The 23,229-nt window shown below is 41.1% G+C and overlaps 2 protein-coding genes across 10 annotated transcripts; one reads left to right on the top strand and one right to left on the bottom strand.

Moving 5' to 3' along the window:
• Positions 1-11: 11 nt before the first annotated feature.
• eef2kmt (eukaryotic elongation factor 2 lysine methyltransferase) lies at positions 12-4,142 on the bottom strand. The gene is made up of 8 exons (XM_061846069.1): positions 3,961-4,142; positions 3,693-3,755; positions 3,554-3,634; positions 3,369-3,470; positions 2,295-2,428; positions 1,980-2,233; positions 186-335; positions 12-118 (listed from the first exon to the last, which is right to left on the bottom strand). The coding sequence occupies exons 1-8, from the start codon at positions 4,078-4,080 to the stop codon at positions 12-14; spliced, it is 1,011 nt and encodes a 336-aa protein (XP_061702053.1). The 5' UTR covers positions 4,081-4,142.
• On the top strand, positions 4,130-22,590 carry pigq (phosphatidylinositol glycan anchor biosynthesis, class Q). 9 transcript variants are annotated; one of them, XM_061846060.1, is made up of 14 exons: positions 4,155-4,207; positions 4,505-4,579; positions 5,822-6,007; positions 7,001-7,348; positions 10,231-10,427; positions 10,499-10,630; positions 11,934-12,054; positions 15,554-15,680; positions 15,762-15,915; positions 17,011-17,122; positions 17,202-17,282; positions 18,114-18,228; positions 18,350-18,411; positions 21,583-22,590. In XM_061846060.1, the coding sequence occupies exons 3-14, from the start codon at positions 5,855-5,857 to the stop codon at positions 21,748-21,750; spliced, it is 1,770 nt and encodes a 589-aa protein (XP_061702044.1). In that variant the 5' UTR covers positions 4,155-4,207; positions 4,505-4,579; positions 5,822-5,854; the 3' UTR covers positions 21,751-22,590. The 9 variants fall into 9 exon arrangements, with proteins under 9 accessions (XP_061702046.1, XP_061702044.1, XP_061702042.1 ...); XM_061846057.1 differs by lacking the exons at positions 4,155-4,207; positions 4,505-4,579 and adding an exon at positions 5,525-5,630 and having other exon boundaries at positions 7,001-7,198; positions 7,265-7,348; XM_061846062.1 differs by lacking the exon at positions 4,505-4,579 and having other exon boundaries at positions 4,130-4,207.
• Positions 22,591-23,229: the final 639 nt, after the last annotated feature.

Raw genomic sequence — 23,229 nt, 5'->3', positions numbered from 1 at the left:
ATAAAAACACTTTATTGAGACGCAAACAATTGGACGAGCTCTATTTCTGATTCTCTACTGTACTCAAAGACATGCTTGACAGCTCCGCTCATCACCCGGTGGACAATCCCAGCATCACCTGTCAAGCAAACGTTACTATAGACATGACTGGGTAATCGGTGTGAGCGGGCGCGTCTTCATCTTACTCAGATTGTGCTTGAAGCCAGAGTACGTCCGCGGGTTCCTCACGGTGGAGCAGATGAAAACCTCGGCGGGAACACAACGACCACGCTGCCTCAGGATCTTGGACAGAAGCTGGACCAGAACCACAACCACGTCGGGATCGTACACAACATCTGCAACACACACACACACAACGGAATCAATAAATATGGTATATGGTATAAACATTCCTGTGAAAAAGTATGGGGCCCCTTCTCAAATTCTTAGATTTTGACATTTCCCCACATTAAGATCAGCAAACAAATTTAAATATAAAACAGTTGATTTTATTTATTAAGGAAAACAAAATATTCAAAGTGTAAAAGTAAAGGCCCCCGAAACGTAATAACTGATTGGGCTATCCTATCCAGCAACAACTGAAATCAATTGTTTTATCGAACTAGCAATGAGCATTTTGGGCCACTCTTCCTTGTACACTTGTTTTGATTAAACAAAAATAGAGGGGTTTTGAGCCTGAGCAGCAATCCACATTTCAATGTGATTCAAGGTCAAACTTTGACTGTGCCATTCCAATACCTTCTTTTTTTCCCAAGCCATTCAGAAGTTCATTTGCTGATGTGTTTTTGATCGTTATCCAGCTGCAGAACTTAAGTATGCTTCACCTTGAGGACACAACCTGAACATTCTCTTTTGGGTTTTTCTGTTCAAGAGCAGAATTCATTCAAGTAGTCCAGGTCCTGATGGAAGAGTGCAGCCCAAGACAATCACCAACATGTTTGACTGATGGTAGGGATGTTTATTTTCTGAAATCCTGTGCTACATTTACACCATATGTAACGAGACATACATTTTACAGAAAGCTTCTTTCATGTCGTCAGTCCAATTATTATTCCCCCAAAAGTTTTGAATCTTTTTCCTTTTTTTACAAAAGTAAGACAAGCCTTTGATATTTTTTTTTTTTTATCAGCATTGGTTTTGGCCTTGGAACTCTTGCCTGGGATGCCATTTTTGCCTTATTGTGTTATGAACGGTGACTTTAACTAAGATACGGGAGGCCTTAGAAGTCATCCTGAGTTCCTTTGTGGGTTCCTGGATGAATCATTGCTGTTCTCTCGGGGTCATCTTTTTAGGTCGGCCACTCCTGGGAAAGTTCACAACTGTTCCGCGTTTTCCCTGTATGAGGATAATGGTTTTCCCATCATTTGCTGGAATCCTGGAGCTTTAGAAATGGCTTTGTAATGCTTTCTAGACTCATAGATGACTTTGTATTTTGTCATTTTGTCATAGGAAGTATTCCTCCGTCTTCCCGATCAACCGATACTGCTATTTCCTCATCAGATGAGGATAAATCTGAGAAATCAGCACTGGGCATCGTGGTGTCCAACCTAATTGAGCGTTTGGAAAAGGCATGTAACACGTCACATCTGTGCACACAGGTCAGATGACTTGCGAAAATGGCAGCGCCCCTGAAAATTCGGAATTGTCGATAAAAATCTTCTCAAAACACTATTAAATGAGAGGATTTAACATCACATTGTCAAAACACTCTTCATGCAAAGCACTGGATTTCCCCTTTATTAAATTAGCTGTGACAGACACCCAGGAAGTAGGTATCAGGTAAGGAATTGCAATCAATTGGCGATATACGGAGCTCATCTTCGGCCAATTAGACCCTTTATTTTTATTTTTTATTTTTATGACATAGGGATTCTCCAGGAAGTTAAATCTTCCAAGGGGCAACAGTATTTCAAACTTTATGGGACCTTTCCTTAACCTTTATGGAATGTATCATATTTCAATGTACTAGAACGTCAAACCTGCTGCTATGACCACGTCTGCACTGATGTCATTCAATCGTTCCTCAGTCACGTTCGTCCAGTCGAGTTCTTCTACACTGACGCTAGTCTTGGTGTTGGTTGTGTTGTCGTTGAGTCCATTGATGCTCAGGTTGTCTCTGAGCCTCTGCAGGACACTTTGGTGACAGTCACTGAAGATGTACGAGGACGGTCCACACAAGCGACACACGGCAATGCCAGTCAGACCCGCACCACTGCCCAGCTCCAGAACATTCCTACAAAGGAGAACTTCTTATTCATCAAGTCTAGAGAAAATTCTCTTCAACATTGTGGTACCTTCCGGCAAAGGTCTGTGGATGGGCCAAGGCCCACTCGGCCAGGTAGAGGGCCGCCTCCCATGTCACCAGACCGGTCGTCCCTTCAGAGATCAAAGCCACATTCTCCAACAAAGTGACTGCGTCCCAGGATGACTAAAGGACAACATGGACCCAACTGCGTGTAGTTTAGTACAGGTAAAAAACTACAGCATCATTCTTGATGTCCCTGAGTCAGGAAAGGGTGGATTTGGTACAATGAGAATGTTGTATTGCCTTCATGTTGTCATGGAGTATGAGTGAGGTGAGTGGTAGCATCAAGCAGGGTCTGCATCGTTTTGGATTTTGTCAATTCTTTGTGTGGGGTGATGGTGGTACCATGAAGTCCGTCCCGTATCTTGTATGATGTCACTGAACGTGTTCAAAGTAAGTTGGCACCTGTACATAGGTTTTCTATCATTTGTCATGTGTTTAAGAAGCCCTCCAAAAGTCATGTGTGAGTTGTTTCTTTTTCATGTAATATGTATGAATTCAAATGCTAAAAATGTGCAAAGATGGGAAAACATAGTACTGAATTGTTGAGCTATATCTTAACATTATTTTTGGTCATCTCAGATGGCTGGATTTTTTTTTTTTTTTTTTTTTGTGCGGGGCTACAAACCAGCCATGTAACCAAAATGGGCTTGGGCATATACTTTGTGTCATCAGTCCCCTCCTAACTTGACCCATTACTAGAATGGAATTGGAAATTAAACTATGCCTACAACAACAAAAACATCTTCCCTGAAGCATATTTTGTGTGATTAGAGCTACAGTTTCAAAGTGTTTGCTCTCATGCAGATCACATGTGAGGCAAAGCGGATGAGAGCCGCTGCCCTGCTGCAGGAGGTCCAACACTACGGTGACAAGGCAGGTGGATCGCTGTGCATGAATTTCAAAAAAGGCAAAGGAGCGAAAAGTGTAGTAGCAGAGCCCAGAGGCTGCCTAGCCGCCACAGAACATGTGCAATGTGCATCGCTATCGATTCTCTTCTTCAAGTGTAGGAGCTGTGATCGAAGGCAAGTATGTATGAGCGTGTGTGTGCTGCCTTCTGTACCAAGAAGTAGGTCCGGTATCCCTCTGCCATCTCTTGAGCTGCCACTACCTCCGCCAGAGCTTCGTAGAGCTCATCCAGAGGTTCGCACCCTGCACTTTCCATCTGCAGATGAGCGTCACCATGACGACCGCATCCAGAAAAGTGTTACCATAACGGGACGAAAAGGCGGCGGGTGGGGCACTCACGCGTCTAATGAGCTCGGAAAGAAAACATTTCCTATACCGCGGCGATGGCGGAAATTTCCGGCAAAGCGAGTGAAGACACGTCTAACAGAAAGATGAACGTTAGATTCAATTTTGTCACTTTTCAGTGTGCACCATTTACCTGTTTGAGGATATCTAAAATGACATTCGAGGATTTGCTGCGTTCAAGGTCCCTTTCTAAAACCTGTAAAGGAAACGAACAAATATTTGTGATTATTTGACTGAATGTTAACCTGAGGGATTCTTGTGACAGCCGAATTAAGGCATAAAACCCCACAATATTTAGTATCAGCATTTAATTTACCAGCACCACATATTTTCTGAAGGATCTCATAAAATACAGATATTTGCGAACGGGGTTTGGCTCAAAGCAGGCGATCGGTGCTCACCGTCCAGGGGAATGAAACGAGGCGACTTGTAGCGAAAAAACACGACTTGAAATTATTTAAAATCTCCCCTCTGTCATGATTTCTTGAGCCACGCTTTAATTTTAACTGCTCACGTTCCATCTTTTCACGTATTCGGTTGTTTACTTCCGCGTTTATCGTAAAAGGTGTCGCGAGAGTTCCTGACGAGCCTCTGGGTATTGTAGTTACAGTCAGCCAGTCTATCGCTGTCACTTTATTCATTTAAAGGGTGCGTTTATTGTACTTTTTCCCATATTTTCCTTACTGGGTTTGTAATCCACTATCTTTTATTTCATGTTTTTAGGACCTAAAATATTTAGTGATTTATAGACCAGTAGGAGAACTTTAAAATCAATTCTAAAGCTGACTAGAAGCCAATGTAAAGACTTTAGAATTGGCTTTGTTCTGGTCATAACCCGAGCTGCAGCATTCTGAACGAGCTGTTTAAAAGCATCATGTTAGAGGTCAAAACTACTGTGGTAATTGTTCTCCCGCCTTTTTCGGTTTCCTGTGTCACTGCAAAAAGGAGATAAGTTGCTTTACGGTTGGGTGACTCCTTATTAACTGACAGCAGAAGCAACAGTTCTCGCACACGTTCACTGTGAGTACAACCATTACTATTATAATATTATTATTAGTCAGAGAAAACGGATGGATTGAAAGAAAAGCTTAAAACTAAGCGAGATTCTTTATTTGATGGTTCCATAATTTTCATGGATTTCTTTTACAATGTCAAGGGATTCTACTGTTTCATTAAAAAACCTCGATAAAAAAATAATGAGATTACAAATTCTCGGAATTTTTAATACCGTGCATATGTAAGTGGGAGTCATTGTGGAGTAGTGCGGACATCGTGGGGTTCTCTTCCCACTTTGTGACGTTGTCAATGCGAGTCAGTGTCTTAACTTGACCTGCGACTGACTGCCGACCAGGTCAGAGTGTAGGCCGCCTTTCGCCCGATGTCATCTGGGGTAGGGTCCAGTGCCCAGTGACCCTAACCAGGATAGGCGGTATTGAAAATGGATGGAGGGATATAAGTAGCTATTTTTCAGGTACTATACTACGGTATCTGTAAAGTATGGAAAACGGAGGCGGCTGCTATTCTCTGTGACACACAAGACGTCATGGCCATTGTTTCGTGTCGGAATTTTTAAAGTGTAGGACTGTCAACAAACAAAATGGCCTCTTAGCATAGCGTAGACTTATGGACGGAAGGTGAAACTTTTTCTGGTTGACATTAAGGTAAAAAATACAAAATTATGTTTCGTGACATTACCAAATTTGCATTACATTTTTTTGCCTTTTTAAAATGAGAAATAATTTTTGCAATTTAATAGGGATGCGAAAGCTCTTACGACGATTATAAACATAAATTCCCGTACCATTTAAATGTTACAATTACGGAAAATAAATGTTTATTGTCGACTAGTTCTTTATCCCTTCAATTAGATTTAAGGTTTTGTAGTACAGCACAGCCTGCTAACTATCGGGCACAAAATCAATCAAAGATACGCCTAGAGTGCGCTGCCCTTCATGAAGGACAAAAATGAGGACAGTCGATGATGTTAGTACGTACACGTGCGTCAGTGTTATTCTATAAACATAACACAATAACACAACACTCCTTTGCCGTGACTCGTAGGATTTGTTGTGTGAGTTTGGTATCCTTCATTTGGTCACTGCAAGTGTGTGAAGTAATTTTAGTACCATGAAGTTAGTTCTATATCTTTTATGATAAGATAGTGAATGTCTGGTGAATTTGGAACCGTCAAGAAGGTCTAAATTCAGTTCAAATAAAAGACAAAAATTAGTGCTTAATTTCACTTTTCTGCTGTTTTTGAAGGTGATAAAAGTGTTAAGGAAAGAAGCATTAGTGATGGTTCTGAAGGTGTTCTTCCCTCAATGCTGCAACCTCGCAGCCAGCGGTCTGCTGGTGGGACGATGGATCCCCCATCATGACTCTGCCGTGGTGCTGGCCGTCATCCACTACCCGTTCATACCCAGCCACGTCAAAAGATACATACAACAGGTGAGTGTTGGTACCGCCAAAACATGCAACCCACTATCAGCAGATTACATTTTGGTTTCACTGCTGTCTTTTTTCCAGTTATTATTCAGTTTTAGTTCCACTTTAAGTTCTTCTTCTATCCATCCATCCATTATCCGAGCTACTTATCCTCGCAAGGGTCGTGGGAGTGCTGGAGCCAATCCCAGGTATCGTCGTGCAGGGTACACCTTGAAGTGGTTGCCAGCCGATCTCAGTAATTCTGCTTCTCCAAAACCCAATTCCATTAAAGTTGGGATGTTGTGTAAAATGTAAAAAAAAAAAAAAAAAAAAAAGAAGAATTTGCGCATCTTTTTCAACCTCCAGTATGTTCAATTGAATACACTATGGTCACAATATTTAATGTTCAAATAATTTTTTTTAAAACAAATTTTCAATCGTTTTGAATTTGATGCCTGCAACATATTCTAAAAAAGCTGAGACAGGGGCCTCAGCATTGCGTCTGATAATATGGTTCTGATCTCTTCGTCAAGCCTTAATCTTTAACTCTCGCTGAAGCAGTTCTCAGTTTAGTGTGAAGTGGCTGGGATGAAAATCAGCACATCCAAAACTCAGGCTGTGGTCCTCAGACCTAAAAGGGCGGGGTGCAGTCTCCAGGTCGAGGAAGAGATTCCGCACCGAATAGATGAGTTCAAATACGGGGAGTTCGATGGACAGATTGCTGCAGTGATGCAGACTGTATTGTTCTTCCCTGCTCCAGATAAGTGAAAGAAAATGGATTGAAGGATAGATGGATGACTTTTATCCAAAGACAACAGCCATAGAGAAAACAATATTTCAGCGAGTTTGGCCTCAAACAATCCTTTAAAAAAAAAAAAATAGTCGTGCTCCTTAGCCTCGCATACACAGGAAGTCAGCTTTCCTGTTTTCTGTCTTCAGTCACGTGTTCTTCCTCATGCAAGAGATTGATGAGGTTGATTCTCCTTCTTCTTCCACCTGCTTTGTCCTGTGTGTCAGATGGCGGCTCAGAGTCGCGTGGATCTGTCCGTGTTGGGCTCATGGAGTTTGCCTCAGGATGGCCAGGAGGGCATGGAGAGCTTTCTGAGGGATCTGAGCACCATGTTCCCCAGGCAGCGCTGGCTGCAAATCAGCCGGCGCCTGGGCCATAAAGGCTTTACCTGCTGCCTGCTCGGAAGCACTTGGCCACCAAAAGAGGTGAACAACAGTGAGCAAGAGAATGTGGATGAAGAGGAGAAGGTGATTTTTGTCCACTACGAGCAGAGGAAGGTGATGTTGTCACAGCTTCATCCCATCCAGAATGGCTTCCCACAGTCTCAAGATGATACGCTGTCCGAGTTGAGACAGGTACAGACATGCATGCCCTCCAGTTTACAATTAAAAAAACAATCCAGGGACGCTTCTTGGACACAAGTGTCAAACTTAAGGCCCGGGGGCCAGATCCGGCCCGCCACAAAGTTTCATTTGGCCCGCTTAGCCAAATCTACAGTGTCAATTTCCATAATTTTTGGAAAAAGTGGTAGCAAAATTTCAAATTGTCATCTATCGTAAATGATAACGTTTAGATATTACAAGCATTTTTGTTACCAAACATGAATAGTTGGGAAAAAAAACATTACCCTTGATTTCTGATTCCAAAACTAGTTAATAAATTGATAATGTAAATATGATGAGACGATTCAATATTTTTGTTTCAGTCGTAACGGCCCTCTGAGGGAAACCAGAACTACAATATGTCCCGTGAGAAAAATGAGCTTGACACCCTGTTCTAGGACAATTTAAATGTAGGTTCAGTTCCAGTTGGCATTATGGGTTTACTTATATTTCTAGTCACAGTTCATGGGCTTGTTTCTCTTTTAGTCTTATTTACAATCCAAGTTGTACTTTCTGTTCCAGTTTTAATACTAGTAATGTACTGGTTTTTGGTAATTGGTTGGTAATTCACTTGTCACTCTTTGTATATTTTTCCACCTGTAGTTTTACTCAGTGGTGCCCAAAGTACAGCCCGTGGGACATTTGGGGTCTCTCTATTTTTTTTGTGAACTGCGGGATGCACTGAAAATAACATTTCACACGACTCACAACTGCATTGGTGCATTTGTTTAAAGCATAAGGAAGGGGTAATTTGCTTGTCACTCTTTATCTTTTTCTCTATGGGGACAGGAAGGGCAGCTAGCACACACACATGAGGAGCAAATTAGTAGTGCAAGGGAAAAAGGGGTGACTGCAAAGCGAAATGCAACCGTTGTGATGCTGGAATATTTTGGTTTCAAACTTAAATGAGCAATGTAAGCCCACTGAATGCCAAATTGTTTTTCATCCAGACAGTTCAACTATCTCATAAGGATTTTGGCTTGATTAAAATATATCCAAATACAAAAAAAATACACGGTGTCTTTTGAGACTCGGATCCATATGTCACAAAAGGAACCCTGCCCTTTAATGCCGCTAAAAAGCCAGCAATTTGAGAAATGCAGCAAACGTTTGACAAACAGTATGAATCACCTGTGAAAAAATGCATCTAATATAAGCAGTCCTATAACTTAACAACTGAGTGACAGATGACATCAAAAGAAAACAAAGTAGGTAGAGTTGAAACCAGAAGTTTAAATGCACTGTGCAAAAAGATGTTTAATTTTTTTTGTGTGTCACTCTCTAAAGTCAATTTACACTAAACATTTGTGTTTCAGGTCAGTCAGGATCACCAAAAATATTTCTTCTTCTTTTCCTTTCGGCTTTTCGCGTTAGGGGTCACCACAGCGTGTCATCTCAGATGAAAGCACATTTGTTTGGCACAGTTTTACGCCGGATGCCCTTCCTGACACAACCCCTCTGCATTTTTGCTGGGGAGAAAAGCTTACAGCGCTTGGTATTCCCAGATGGTCTCCCATCCAAGTACTAAACCAGGCCAAACCCGCTTAGCTTCCAAATTTTGGTTTAATGCCAAATAACAAGAGATAATTTCATGGATAATATAATGTTTTCTTCAAAGTCAAAAGTTTACATGCACAAAAAGTACTATGTGTTTAAATTACACGGGGAAGACCAGATGATGAGGTCATGGGTTTGAAACCTCCTGATAGGAAAGGGGGAAGCTTGCAGACCTGAGAACACCATACTAACTGAAGCATGGAGGTGGTAGTATCATGTTGTGGGGCTGTTTTTCTGTAGCAGGAACTGGAGCACTTCAAAAAATAGACAGCATCATGAAGAAAGAACATTACATGGAGATATTAAGGCAACATCTCAACACACAGCCAGGAAACGAAAACCTGGGCGCAAATGGGTCTTCCAAATTGACAATGACTGCCAAAATGGTTCAAAAGCGACTTGAGGATAGCAAACTTAATGTCTTGGAGTAACCCTCTGAAAGCCCTGATCTGAATCCCATCAAAAATTTTGGGGAGATATGAAAAGGCGTGTGCGAGCAAGGCAACCAATAAACCTGACACAGTTACACCTATTCTATCAGGAGGAATAGGCCAGGATTCCAGCAGAGTACCATCAGAAGTTTGTGCAAGGTTACCCAAAATGTTAGGTCCAAGTCATGCGGTTCAAAGGAAATGCTATTTGACACTAAGGAAATGTATGTATACGTTTGATCTCCAAGAAAATGATATGCAATTCTCTACCTGTAACGTCCGCACGCTGTCCTCTCACACATTGGCTTTTCCTTGATTTAACTAGTGTGTCAGAAGAAAATGAAGGGGTAAAATAATGGTGCAGGTATTGGGACAAAACTTGAATCCCTCCCCATCATCACCACTCACCCCCTGACGGTTGCGTCCTTGGCAGATACAACCGTTTACTTTTCCAAAATGCCATCATGTGTCAAACTAATGTTACCATGACAAATTACTTTTCTATTCACATTTCTGTGCCAGTTTATGCAGTTTCACAAGTTGGCTGGTACTTTGAAAATGTTTAAATAAATGTTTCCTACCACGTCACAGGGTACATAGGTTTCATTACTTCATCTTTTACCTCATGAAACACAAGGAATATATTTTGACAAACTGACTTTAATCATTTTCAAACAAACAAATATATCCTAAACAGAATAAAAAAATAACTTGACTTCCAGTTCCAATTTTATTTCTAGTTCTTAGCGTCTTGTAGTGGTCTCTTTATACCAAGCTGAGTTAAGATATTAAATCCAATGTCTAGCAGAGGTTCTCAGTCCTGGTTGTTTTATAGTACTGTACTGTATTGTGTGTTTCTCTGTTAAGGTGTTTCACACAGTGTCTAGCAGTGGTCCCCTGTTCTTCCTGGACAAGTACGACGATGGTCCTTTGAAGTCCACCCACTGGCAGTCTGAGGGTCGTGAAGGCAGCATCATCGTTGAGATCCTCAAACAGGCTTCTGTACCTGTCTGCATTGTACTCAGCCGGATCCTGGCTTTGTGGACATGGATCTGCAGCATGCGGTCCGGAACTTTCACATGATATACTACCCTGTCGTGACATGTATTGATGTTTGTGTTCTTGTCCTCTGCAGGGTCTTCTGTGTTTTCCCGCTGCCCTTCCTCTGGTCCAAGTTGTCATCCTGTGTACAGCTGAGCTACAGGAGCCAACACCTCAAAGCACTTAGCTCCCAAAAAACAGCTGACAATCACATGCAATTTATCAGGTTTCACCACCTTCTGGATTGTTGCTAACATATTTCTCTGCTTTTTACAAAATTAACAGTTGTTATGGCGGTCTAGCTGTAGTCCTTGTTTGATGTCGTTCTAATTTTAGTTTTTACAGCCTGTCCTAGATACAGTTCTAGTTCCTGTCTTTGTTTAGTTCCTGTAATCATTGTAGTTTAGGTTCTCATCCCATGTAATATTTCATGAGTAAAAACAAAACCAAACAAAAACTTGTAAAACTTGTATGGAGCCCATTCAAATTGTATCGCTACAGTACAAATACTGTACTGTGTAATATGATATAATAATATTAATAATAATAATATGTAATATTCTCATTTTCATCAAAGTCTTTCCCCAGCATTTTGTCCTGGATGCTGAATTTTAATACTGGACACGTTTACAAGGCGAGACATAACAAATGCGTAGACTCTACACACGATAGGATGGACTGAAATTTAGCATTTTTGCACAGATGTTTTGGTAATACTCTTAATGTTTATTTGAAAGGACAGTGTTGAGTCCAAAATAATGCTGAGATTTTTTACTGAATCACTTTGGATGTCTCAGAGTGAGTGTTCTTGAACTAGTGCCTGTGTCTAGCGGGGCGCATGTTCAACAGCTCGGTTTTCTTAGTCTTAAAAAAATAAAAAGTTGCAAGATTGTTTAATTTCAACAAGACACGTCTCCACATCACAATCATCTTTGTTATTTACCAGTATGTCAAAACACGAGAAATTTTTCACCAGTAATTGGAGCTTCTCGAGTACAACAACAGACAGTCACTTGACAAATTTGAGACATTATAACAGAGAAAAATAGCCACTGAGCGCTAAAAGGTTGCTAGTAATCTGGTAATGCCGTTAGAATTTGTTTTTCTTTGACAACTGTGCAAATTATTGTCCACATCACTGCAATCATGTAGGTAAGTTAGTTTTAATGGCATGTATAGTGTCGTCCGGCATAACAGTGAAAGCTATTCTTATACTTGCACATGGTATCGCGAGACTTGTGATGCGGAAGGCAGCAGCGGCGGTTTGGGGCAGGGACTGAAAAGAAGCTGGATTCAAATCTTTCTTGCATTTTGAAAACTTTGAGGGATTACGTCAGGAAGGGCATCCGCCGTAAAACTGTGCCAAATAAATATGCGTGCATCTAAGATGACACGCTGTGGCGACCCCTAATGGGACAAGCCGAAAGGGGAAGAAGAAGTTTACGCCCCTTTAAAATGTATTAAAAAAATGGTCCTGACCCAATCACTTTGCTCACATGGATTGTGATGATGTGTTTTGTGCTCTGCAGAAAAGCCAACGTATTTGTGTCATTTCTGGTGGACATCGGTCTGGGTCTGTTCCTGGCCTCCTGGCTCTACAAAGACAACAATATTAGCATGATTGCTAACATGCTAGTGCCTGCCGCAGATGTAAGACACGTTTCCACCTTGCTTTTCCAACACGCAATCAACTCTTAATAACACTCCACCATTCTGTGAAGGCTCTAAAGTGGAATGCCCTGAAAGCAATCCAATTTGAAATTCAGACAAATTCAAACTTCTGAGATCTTAGTTAAATGAGGAATGTGTGTTGCTTTTTTTAATCATGAATACAACCGCTCAAAAAAATTGTTACAGTTGTAGTTCGTCCTTCTAAATCTAGTTCCAATTCCAGTTTTAGTTCTAGTTCCAGTTTTTGTTCTAGACCATGGACCATACAACCGATTAAAATATTTTCATCAAGGCACAGTTATTGCTAAAATAAATAAATGCACATAGTGTATTTTTTCAGTCTTATGCTCCCTGTCCAGGCTTTGGTAGATTATTAAGACCAAGGAAACCAAACAAAAGTGCAGTTGCATAATATTTAATTACAACTGTTATGTTCAGTGGTTTTGAGTTGTAAGACTTGGGTAAAAATCTGTCTTTGGATCTGGTTGTCCGTGTTTTGTGGGACCTGTATCGCCTGCCAGAGGGCAGTAGGTTAAACAGGTGGTGACCAGGATGTGAAGAGTCCTTCACAATATTATTGGCTCTGTTGTGATAGCGGGAGTTGGCAATGTCCTCTAGGGAGGGCAGAGAGCACCCAGTGATCATCTGGGCACTGTTGATCATTCTTTGCAGAGCTTTCGTGTCCGCTGCTGTACATCCACCATAGCATGCTGTAATACAGTATGTGAGAATGCTCTCCACAGTGGTTCTGTAGAAAGCCTGCAGCAGCTTAGCTTCCAAGTTGTTCTTTCTGAGCACTCTCAGGAAGTGTAGTCACTGCTGGCCGTTTTTCACCACCGCGGTGGGGTTTACAGTCCACGTGAGTTTGTCTATGATGAAGACTCCCAGAAATCTGAAGGAGTGGACCCTCTCCACACACTCCCCATTGATGAAGAGTGGGACTGGGTCGACACTGCACTTCTGGAAGTCTAAGATGATATCCTTCATCTTTGTGGTGTTCAGTGTGAGTTTCTTTGCAGAACACCACTTTGACAATTTTCTAATCTCGTATCTGTAGGCAGGCTCATCTCCTTTTGTGATGAGCCCGATCACGGTGGTATCATCAGCAATCTCAACAATGGAATTTCTGGGATGGGCTGGTATGCAGTCATAAATGTGTACAGAGAGTACAGCAGAGGGCTGTACACAGCCTTGGGGGGATCCAGTGCTGAGGGTGATTGAGGAAGAGAGGTATAGGCCAAGTCTGATAGACTGTGGATGGTTTGTAACAAATTCTTTAATCCAGGAGCAGATGGAAGGAGATAGTCCGAGGAGGGAGAGTTTGTGAACCAAAATGCCTGGGATGATATTATTATAGGCTGAACTGTAGTCTTTGAAAATCATCCTGATGTAGTTCCCCTGGCGTTCCAGGTGGCTCAGTGCAGTGTGGAGAGCAATTGCGATAGCGTCCTCGGTGGACCGGTTTCCTCTATATGCAAACTGGTAGGGGTCGAGTGAGTGAGGGAGGGAGTGACCCCCTTATGTGGCATGCAGCCTCTCAAAGCACACCATGATCACAGGCGTGAGTGCAACAAGCCTGTAATCATTTAGACTGTCAATGGCTGATTTTTTTGGGGTGGGGATGATTGTTCCAGGTTTCAGACAAGAGGGAGTGGTTGATTGTTGCAGGGAGCTCTTGAATATTGTTGTAAAAACACCCGTCAGCTCATCAGCACAGGCCTTCAGTACCTTCCCCCGCGCTCCGTCTGGGCCAGCAGCTTTCCTGTAGTTTATAGTCCTGAACACGCCTCTCACTTCATGTTCTTGAAGCATCAGTGTGCTGCTGATGAGAGGTTGTTATGATGAGGCTGGGTTTGATCTGTCTGTCTCAAAGCGGGCAAAGAAACGGTTTAGTTCCTCTGCCAGCGGGGCGTCTGTGTTTCTGGTACACATCTTGTTCTTTCTGTTGTTGTTTGTGATGTGTTATAATCCCTCCCACATCTTTTTTGAGTTGTTTTCTGTGAAGCAGTCCTCAATATTTCTTTTGCAGGCCGCCTTGGCCACTCTAATGCCCCTCTTTAAGTCGACTCTAGCAGCACAGTACTGTGCCTTATCCCCTGACCTGAAGGCGGCATTGCAGCGTCTCAGGAGTGGCTTAGTATCTTGGGTCGTCCAGTGTTTTTGGTTGGGGAAAATCGCGATCAGTCGATTGACAGTCACAGTGTCGATGCAGTTTTAGATGTAAGACGGAAAAGTATCTGTGTGTTCCTGGAGGTTCTGGTGAAATACTTCCCAAACCCTGCATGAAAAACAGTCCTGGAGCTTATATAGTGCATGCTCAGGCCATGTTTTCATTGTCTTTGTTGAGGCTTTGTTTGTTTACGTAGGGGGATGTATGTGGGCGTAAGAGTGACGGATACATGATCGGATCCAGCAAGGTGGCGGAGGGGGGAGGCCCTGTAAGCATGTTTAATGTTGGAGCAAACATGGTCCAGGGTTTTGTCTCTGGTGGGACACGTCACATATAGGATGAATTTTGGTAAGACTGTCTTTCAACACTGTTGGTTGAAGTCCCCAGCAACAATCAATACTCCGCCAGGGTGGGCAAGCTGTTGTTTGTTTACAGTCGCGAGTGGCTAAGTGCTGCACTAACGTTAGCGTCTGGCGGGATATAAACAGCTACCACAATGACCACTGTTACAGTCACTGTGATTTGACGGGCATGTATGTGCCCGCGCGCCATCGCACTCACAAATCTGCACAAATTTGTTACGAGTAGAAATACGGAAATATTGAAAGACGTTGCTTATTTTGTGTAGCCTTGACCAATGTTCCCTCTAAGCTGCGCCATTGTGTACTTTCTGCCTGGGTTTGCAAACGTACGTGCACAATATTGGAAGGAAAAGAGTAGTGTACACCTTTTAACCACTAGGTGTGGATGGCATTTTGGAATTCATTACCACTAGACGGCAGGATACGTTTATAAAATGTAAATGGGTAATTCCCCCCCCCCCATTTTATCCCATACCGATGTATAATTCCCACAATTTGGGGGGAATATGCTATATATATGAGAAATTATGGTAATTTAATTTTTAGTCCTAGCTTCAATTACAGTTCCATTCTTTCTAATGGTTCCTTTTATTATAATAGTGGTATTTAAACAACACTTCCAGTTGTAATTAAAATTTTAGTCCTCGTTACTTTGAGTTTAAATATTTGCAATTTCCGTTGTAGTTATATATTTCCTTTTTTTACTATGAGTAGAACCACAAAAAAATTGATTCCTGTCCTAAATAAAGTTCTAGTTCCGTTTTGTCTGTCTTTAGAAAACATTTTAAGGTTTCATATCTACCAGTAGTAGTAGTTGTAGATCACTTTATGGATATGTGGTGTTTCTTATCTATTTCTGTTAGCATGTACCTAAGAATTGTTGATAATTTTGTGGTGAATTGTTGCTGAAGAATGCTGACATTTTGCTGTAATTCTTTGTGGTTAGCATGTTGCTAAGGAGCTGGTGGATTTGCTCCAGTGGTTAATGGGGGCTCCAGCTGGGTTGAAGATGAACCGGGCCCTGGACCAGGTGCTGGGCCGGTTTTTCCTCTATCACATCCACCTGTGGATCAGTGAGTGGAGAACACGCACATGCACACATAAACACGGTTGGGTTTTTTTCTTGATAAAACATCCATTTTAATGTCTTTCAGATTACGTGCACCTGCTTTCTCCATTCATGGAGTCCATCCTGTGGTACGGCGGCCTGTCAGCGTGCCTTGGTTTGTCCTTTGCGCTGTCTTTGCTGTCCGACGTGGTGGCGTTCCTCACCTTCCACATCTACTGCTTCTACGTCTACGGTGCCAGGTCAATGCCCTTCTTTTCAGCCACTCACTTGAAGACAACAATGCTTTGAATTTTAAATGCTTTTTTTCTTCTTACCCTAATAACAGTATTTCATAATGTACGCATAGAAAACAAGACGACCCTTAATTGTAGTAAATTTAATTGCCAGCTGCAGGCTCATATTTACCTGCTGTTTGTGCTTTTTGAGTTTTACTTATACTATAGTCACATGTACAGTTTTAGTTGGCGTACTAGGAGCAGTTCACTAGTTCTAGTTAGGGTTGTAACAATTCATTCATGATAATTATGTATCAATTTATTTACCAACGATCCAACTGGATTGATCTGTACTCAGCAAGTTAGCTTTCCGAACAAAAATATATTGATTAAAATTGGTTATCCGTTTTTTTTTTAAAGGTAATCAGTTAATTGTATCAACACTAGGAAATAATCCATTGGATTTTTTTCTCCTCTTTGTAGTTCAAGTTCTATCTTTGATTTTGGTTCTCGGTCTGTTAAATTGATTTTTCTTGTTATGGTTGTCCTAGAAGGCGTTTTCCCTCTACAATCCTGGTTCCACTTATGGTTAGTTTAGCTTTGTTTTAGTCCTCGTTCTATGTGTATGTCCTGTTATATCTATCGTTTTAAATTCCAGGTCCACTTCTAGTCCTAATTCCAGTTAAAAGAAAGAAAAGTGTCATGATCACCATTGAACCCAAAATTTTACTTACTGTGTTTGGTTACTCAATACAATATAAAAGTAATGCGTATTTTCGCGACTACAAGGCGCACTTGAAAAAAAATGGACTGCGCGCCTTATAAGGTGGCTGGCTCTTTATTTTTCATCTTATTGGTCTATGGATGAAAGATGAGATCAAGAAAGTAAAAGCCATGATCACATTTTTTTATGCATATAAAAATGTTACTTAGAAATAAAAGTGTATCATCCTCCTTTGAGTGCTGCTTGTAATACTGGATGCTGAGGCAGAAAAGAGGCTGCAGTGAATAATGCATTGACGCTAAATATAGCCTTCTCTTGTCCTGCATTATGAAGTACGATTGCATATTAATTATATTCTGTTATAAATGTTATAAAATATTGTATGAATGTGACAGACTGTATTGCCTGAAGATCTACGGCCTCTCTTCACTATGGAGGCTCTTTAGGGGCAAGAAGTGGAACGTCCTAAGGCAAAGAGTCGACTCCTGCTCCTATGATCTGGACCAGGTCGTACATACATATTCATATTTATTGTCACGTTTATTGTTACACAGGCACAATCTGAATGCTATTTGTGTCATTTTAGCTCTTCATTGGTACACTGCTTTTTACCATCCTTCTCTTCCTGCTGCCCACCACAGCACTCTACTACTTGGTCTTCACATTGGTAAAAGAAAAAAAAAAATCCCTTATTAATGTGAAATTTGGTAGGCTTGTGTATCATGAGTAGACCCACAAAAAATCTCAAGAAACGAAGCCTGAAAAGGGATCAAAAATGAGCCTTTTTGGTTTAAAGTGGCCATTTTAGAGAACAAATCCACACTCCCCAGATTTTTTTTTTTTTATTCAGCCCCCAAAACCAGTGAAAAATATAGCAACGTGAAAGAAGTCATCGAAAACTCTTAACCCGTGGCTGAAAAAACACAGGAACTCAGCAAGTGGTAATTCGTGGGTCTAAGTACTGCACCCCCCTTTTTTCTCAAGTAACCCCAGTTTTAATAACCATCATTCAACCTGGTAAAGATTCATCAAGAGCAGACGCACAAAAAGTCTGAGAAAATAATGCCCGAAAAGACAGGAAGTCTCTTTTTTGGTTAAAAGACACCATTCTAGGTTCGAAGTTGCCACAATGAATTCTTAATGGAATTCAACCCTCAACTCATTTTCACTTAACACGATATTTTTTAGACTTGTGTACGTATCATGGGTAGACACACAAAAATGTCTCAGAAAGCCATACCCAAAGGAGGTGAGCAATTTCGCTTTGAAGGAGTCATTTAAGGCTCAGTTTGGGGTCTACGTAGGGGTCTCTCAAAGTCAAACTCTTGCTATAGATTTAGTCAGATTTCTATGAAATGAACCACATACTTAATAGATGAACGACACTAAATTCTGTGTGTGACTTAATAGATGAACGACACTAAATTCTGTGTGTGTGTGTGTGTGTGTGTGTGTGTGTCTGTTTCTGTGTCTGTGTGTGCGTGGATGCGTTGTGCAGTTGCGTCTTGTGATCATTATGTTCCAGGGCGTTATCCACCTTAGTGTAGATTTCCTCAACTCCTTCCCAATTTTTGCCATTGGCCTTCGCGTGTGTCGCCCCTACAGACTTGCAGGTTTGCCAATGTCTGACATTTTTCATGTCATCAGCGTAGTAACTTAATCATTCTGTTTACAATGGTTGTTTTGTCTCTGTATCTGTCTGTCTGTCTGTGCTGGACGCCCCCTGCTGGTTAGAGGGTGTGAGGTTCAGGGTATTGAGTGAGGAGCCTGGATCTGCTCTTCACTTGCTCATGGAGGTAAGCCCTCACATTGTTTTCTTTTTACTTCCATACAAAATAGCAGTTTTCCTTAATCCGACCAATATTGTTGAGCCATATTTTAAGTCAATTATAATTTTTGAGAGGTGTATAATATCATTCAATGTAGCACAGATGACCACCAAGGAATAAATTTGAAAAAAAAAATGGTACCAAATTGTTTGCGACAAATAGATGCCTCTTTTAGTACTGTGTAATACTCACTGAGTTAATCTTTTTTTTTAATCAATGTATGTTTTAAGTCTAACTGGTTCATTTTTGTTCAAATATAAAGAACACTGTATAATAGAAGCCAACAAATAATATATATATTTTTTTAGCAAATTAATGGAATTTTAACACTAAATGCAGCCCCATGGGGGCACAAACCAGTGCAATCTATACGCCGGTGCCAAGCCCAGATAAATGCAGAGGGTTGCTTCAGGGAGGGCATCCAGCGTAAAACTGTACCAAACAAATAGGAGCGTTAGCTAAAGAATCCCATACCGGATCGGTCGTGGCCCGGGTTAACAACGCCTGTCCCCGATACCGCAAACCTGCATGGCGTCAGTAGAAATTCAGCTTCTGTCGGCCGAAGACAAAGAATAGGAGGAAACCGAATTCGTCGGCAGAAGTAGAACAGGAATGCACAGAGCCTACAACTGAGTGTAGGGACTTTGAATGTTGGTACCATGACAAGAAAAGCTCAGGAGTTGGTTGAAATGATGATTAGGAGAAAGGTTGATATATTGTGCATCCAAGAAAGCAGGTGGGAAGTTAGTAAGGCTAGACGTTTAGGAGCAGGGTTGAAATTATTTTACCATGGAGTAGATGGGAAGAGAAATGGAGGAGGGGTTATTTTCAAGGAAGAGCTGGCTAAGAAGGTCTTGGAGGTAAAAAGAGTATCAGATCGAGTGATGAGGCTGAAATTTGAAATTTAGGGTGTTATATATAATGTGATTAGCGCCTATGCCCCACAGGTAGGATGTGACCTAGAGGTGAAAGAGAAATTCTGGAAGGAACTAGATGAAGTAGTTCTGAGCAACCCAGACAGAGAGAGTTGTGATTGGTGCAGATTGTAATGGACATGTTTATGAAGGGAACAGGGGCAATGAAGAAGTGATGGGTAAGTACGGCATCCAGGAAAGGAACTTTGAGGGACAGATGGTGGTGGACTTTGCAAAAAGGATGGATGGAAGTGCAAATGTTTGTTTCATTCGATGTGGCCTGTAATTGCCCAGCAATCAGTCAAACCTGCCCAAAGATAGCTCAGATAGGCTTTAGCACTCCTGCAACCCTTGTGAAAATAAGCAGCTCAGGAAATGGATGGATTAATGGACCAAGAAAATCTGAGATTTTGCTTTTGAAAACTTTAGAATATATTTAATATTTATATTAACAAATCTGAAAATTTAGTTTTCTCTGCATATAATTTTTAGTACATTTTGAACTGATGAAGTCATTGATATTTAAATTCCAAAAATTTCATTTCTGAATGAAATAAAAACACTAATTTAGACAAAACGTTTCTAATTTTGGAATGGCATACTGCAGGGGTAGGCAAACGCGCATCTCTCAAGCTGCATGCGGCTCTCATGAAGGCATGAAAGCATATTGAAGTTCTGCCTTTTATTGTGGGTGTGCGTGCGCTTTGCTTGAGTTCATTACGGTAGTTGCGAGCGCGCTTTGGTCGTGTTTATTACTGTTTTTACAGAATGCAGTTTGCTCGAGTTTATTACAGTTGTTATTGGTATTGTGACAACAAGCTTAGTGTGTGTGGGCGTCTGTGTCGATGTGAGGAGATGGGACGGCGCAAGCATGTGCAGCGGGAGGGTAAGAAGGAGGGAAAAAAAGCACAGGGAAGGTTTGGAGTGGTGGAAAAAAAGCACGGGGCAGGTGTAAGTGAAAAGAGTAAGGACATGTTGATGTTGAATGTGGAGAAGAGCCAATAAAGCCATTTGAACAGGAAATCAGTTCTCCGTGGCTTTATTGTTTCCGCCACCCAGCTCAGCTGTGCAACGAGAGTTAACTCCAAGGAGGACAACCTAGGCCCCAGAGAAGATGTCTCCAGACCACGGTCAAGTGACCACAGGAGGAGAGATTAACGCGGTATTTTCGAAAACCTGACATGGGGAGTGAATGAAAATAGCTCAAAGTTTCCAAGTCCAATCGTGATCTTGGGAGAAAACAATTTGTCAATTTTGCTCTTAAAATGGCAGCGGAAAATGCACAGTTCAAAATGTGGATGAACACAGGACATTTTTACCAGAATGACAGCTTTTTTTTTTTTTTTTTAAGCGGAATGGCCACCCACTCTCTGCCTTTTGTGTCAGACGTCTATCGCATTTTTACTCCCAAATCTTCACTTCAGCTCACTCCACGTTAGCATTGACATGGAATTTCCAAAAGGGACTAATTCACAGTCACAAGTTAGTCACTTTGAAAAATCACACAGAAAAAGTAGATGTAGTTTGTAAAATAAATAATGAATCATCCAGAGACTCACACTTGCATCATATCAACTGGCTTGAAACATTGCAAGGGCCAAAAAGTCATACAATGATGGGGGATTTATTAAAAAAATGCCACGGGGACATCACTCAAATCTTGTCATGAAAACCACAATTTTAAACAAATGGTATCAGACCTTTAACTCTCCCGCCACACTGTTGAACAGAGAATATCAGACATTAACATGGCTGCTGATTCACAGTTGCACTCAAACCTCCAATCATAGGAAGATTTTAGTGTTAAGAGTTGTGACATACAAGACAAGACTTGGTTGAACTGGTAATTTGAGAAAGAGGACACGGATTCATTTTTTTTAATTTTCTGACCTGTGGTCTTTGTACTCTATAGAGGTGTGTGACACTGACAATAAGTCTGGCTAAGCAAAGGTATGTGTGAGGAGGGAATGATGTACATGTGGATGATGTGGCTCTTTGCCGTAACACAGTTTAAAAAAAAAAAAAGTGGCTTTTGATCTCTGGTGGGCCGCCCTTGGCATTGTGTAGTCTTGAATGAAGTACCAGTTTTAATGAATATTGTTTATGGATCCATTTTAACCCAAGTTTATGGATTCACAAACAAAACCAAGTATAATAAAAATAAATCACTTAATTTAAAACAAATAATAGCAATTCTCACATTCCCTGTCTTTTTTGTTGCTAGATTAATCCAATGAAGAGCAGTGCGGTGGTTCACACATACCGCACACCCACCTACAGCTGCTACCCCAAAGACTCATGGGGTGCCCTGATCAAGAAGCTCTTTGTCGGAGAGCTCATCTACCCATGGACGTACAAGAGTGCCAAGGGCCACGCCGCCAAGGCCGAGTGACTGACTGAGGAGGAGGAAGGAAGAACATGAAATTAATAAGTCATGAAATGGAAACAGATGGAGGCGAGCGAGAGGAAATGGAAAACAAAAGTGGTAGCCATACTAAGATGCTGCCCAGTCACCACAGCGATCAGTTATCCAAGCCGTTAATGACTTGGAAAGGGACCAATCGTGTAATCAGCGACACTCACTACTAATGAAATTTGAAGCATAAACACTCCACACTGACCTCCTAAAACTGAAATATTTTGTGGTAAAGATTTAGCCTTCCTTTAAGATGAAGTTAAAGGTGTATCATTTCGAAAACAATTTTCTGATGTTATTTATTCACCGTTAAGTTAAATATGTTTTAATGCTGCAATTGTTGCAGGTAATTTAATGTAGTGAGCTGTAGAATGACTAGTTTATACTAAATTGCAATAAATAGTTGAAAAAAATATCTGTTATAAAGAACTCAATTGTGGATGCACTTAACTCCCTTGAAATTTGGTGTCTTGTAAAGGTTGTTTAAAGCCACCATGAGTTAAGGGTCACATAAGGTCAATCTCAAATAATATAGTAGGTGTATTTTTTTTAACTTTTATATATTTTTATTATTACAACTCAGTCTTTGTGTTAGTTTAAACCATATGGACCAAACTGGACAAGCTCTGATTTTCTTTGATATAATAATGTATGTCGTGTTAAGTGTTTTTTTTCTCTTATCCCTCTAATGTTATTGCGGTCTTAGCAAAGAATGTCTTATTTGTGACTGATTTGTACTCATTTTTACTAATTTTTCCTTGATGTGCTTATCTTGAGTCTTTGCCAATAAATACAAGTCATGCTAATATGATTAAATGCTGATGTCTTGCTTTTTCAAACGTGTTATTTGTTTTAAAACTGTAAAATACTCAAAATGACAGTTGCACAAAGACCTTGCTTTAAGAAAAAATGCTAATTAAATTGATGTATAATGATGATTAAAATGTTCATACGACTACAGTGACTGTTTTCTTAACTCGTCGCGTGAATATTGGTTCTCACTTTGTTCAGTGTGATGTCATTTGATCATCTCGTTTCCAAGGACCATCTGCGTTGTTGACAACGTTTGATTGACAGCGCTCCTCAACTAATGGCGTCCAGCGTGTCTGCATCTTAGAACGTTGCGGCCAATCATACAAGGGTATAGGCGGGGTTATGAGTTGGTCGCTAGATTGCGAGAGAAGCCTGCTTAGGGGTGATCTGATTAATATGATAAAAATTACTTACATTTCTGATAATTGTCGTGAGTATTGTTCCCCTCTTTGTTGATTTCGACAATTTCCTCCTCTTTATTGTTTTTCTGAACATCTGCGGGTATGATTGTCAACTGTGTTCGACCAATGCTTGGCTTCTTCGCCTCCGCAATTATTAGCAGAGGAGCCAATCATGCGACTGAGAAGGCCGGCCTTAAAACTTGGACGGCCGGAGCGCAACGGGGCGCTCAGCAGCGATTTG

This window comes from Syngnathoides biaculeatus, chromosome 16, assembly GCF_019802595.1.
Source record: "Syngnathoides biaculeatus isolate LvHL_M chromosome 16, ASM1980259v1, whole genome shotgun sequence".
Lineage (NCBI taxonomy): Eukaryota > Metazoa > Chordata > Actinopteri > Syngnathiformes > Syngnathidae > Syngnathoides > Syngnathoides biaculeatus.
The sequence above is the reverse complement of the archived record's forward strand: the minus strand, read 5'-3'. Positions and strand labels throughout refer to the sequence as shown.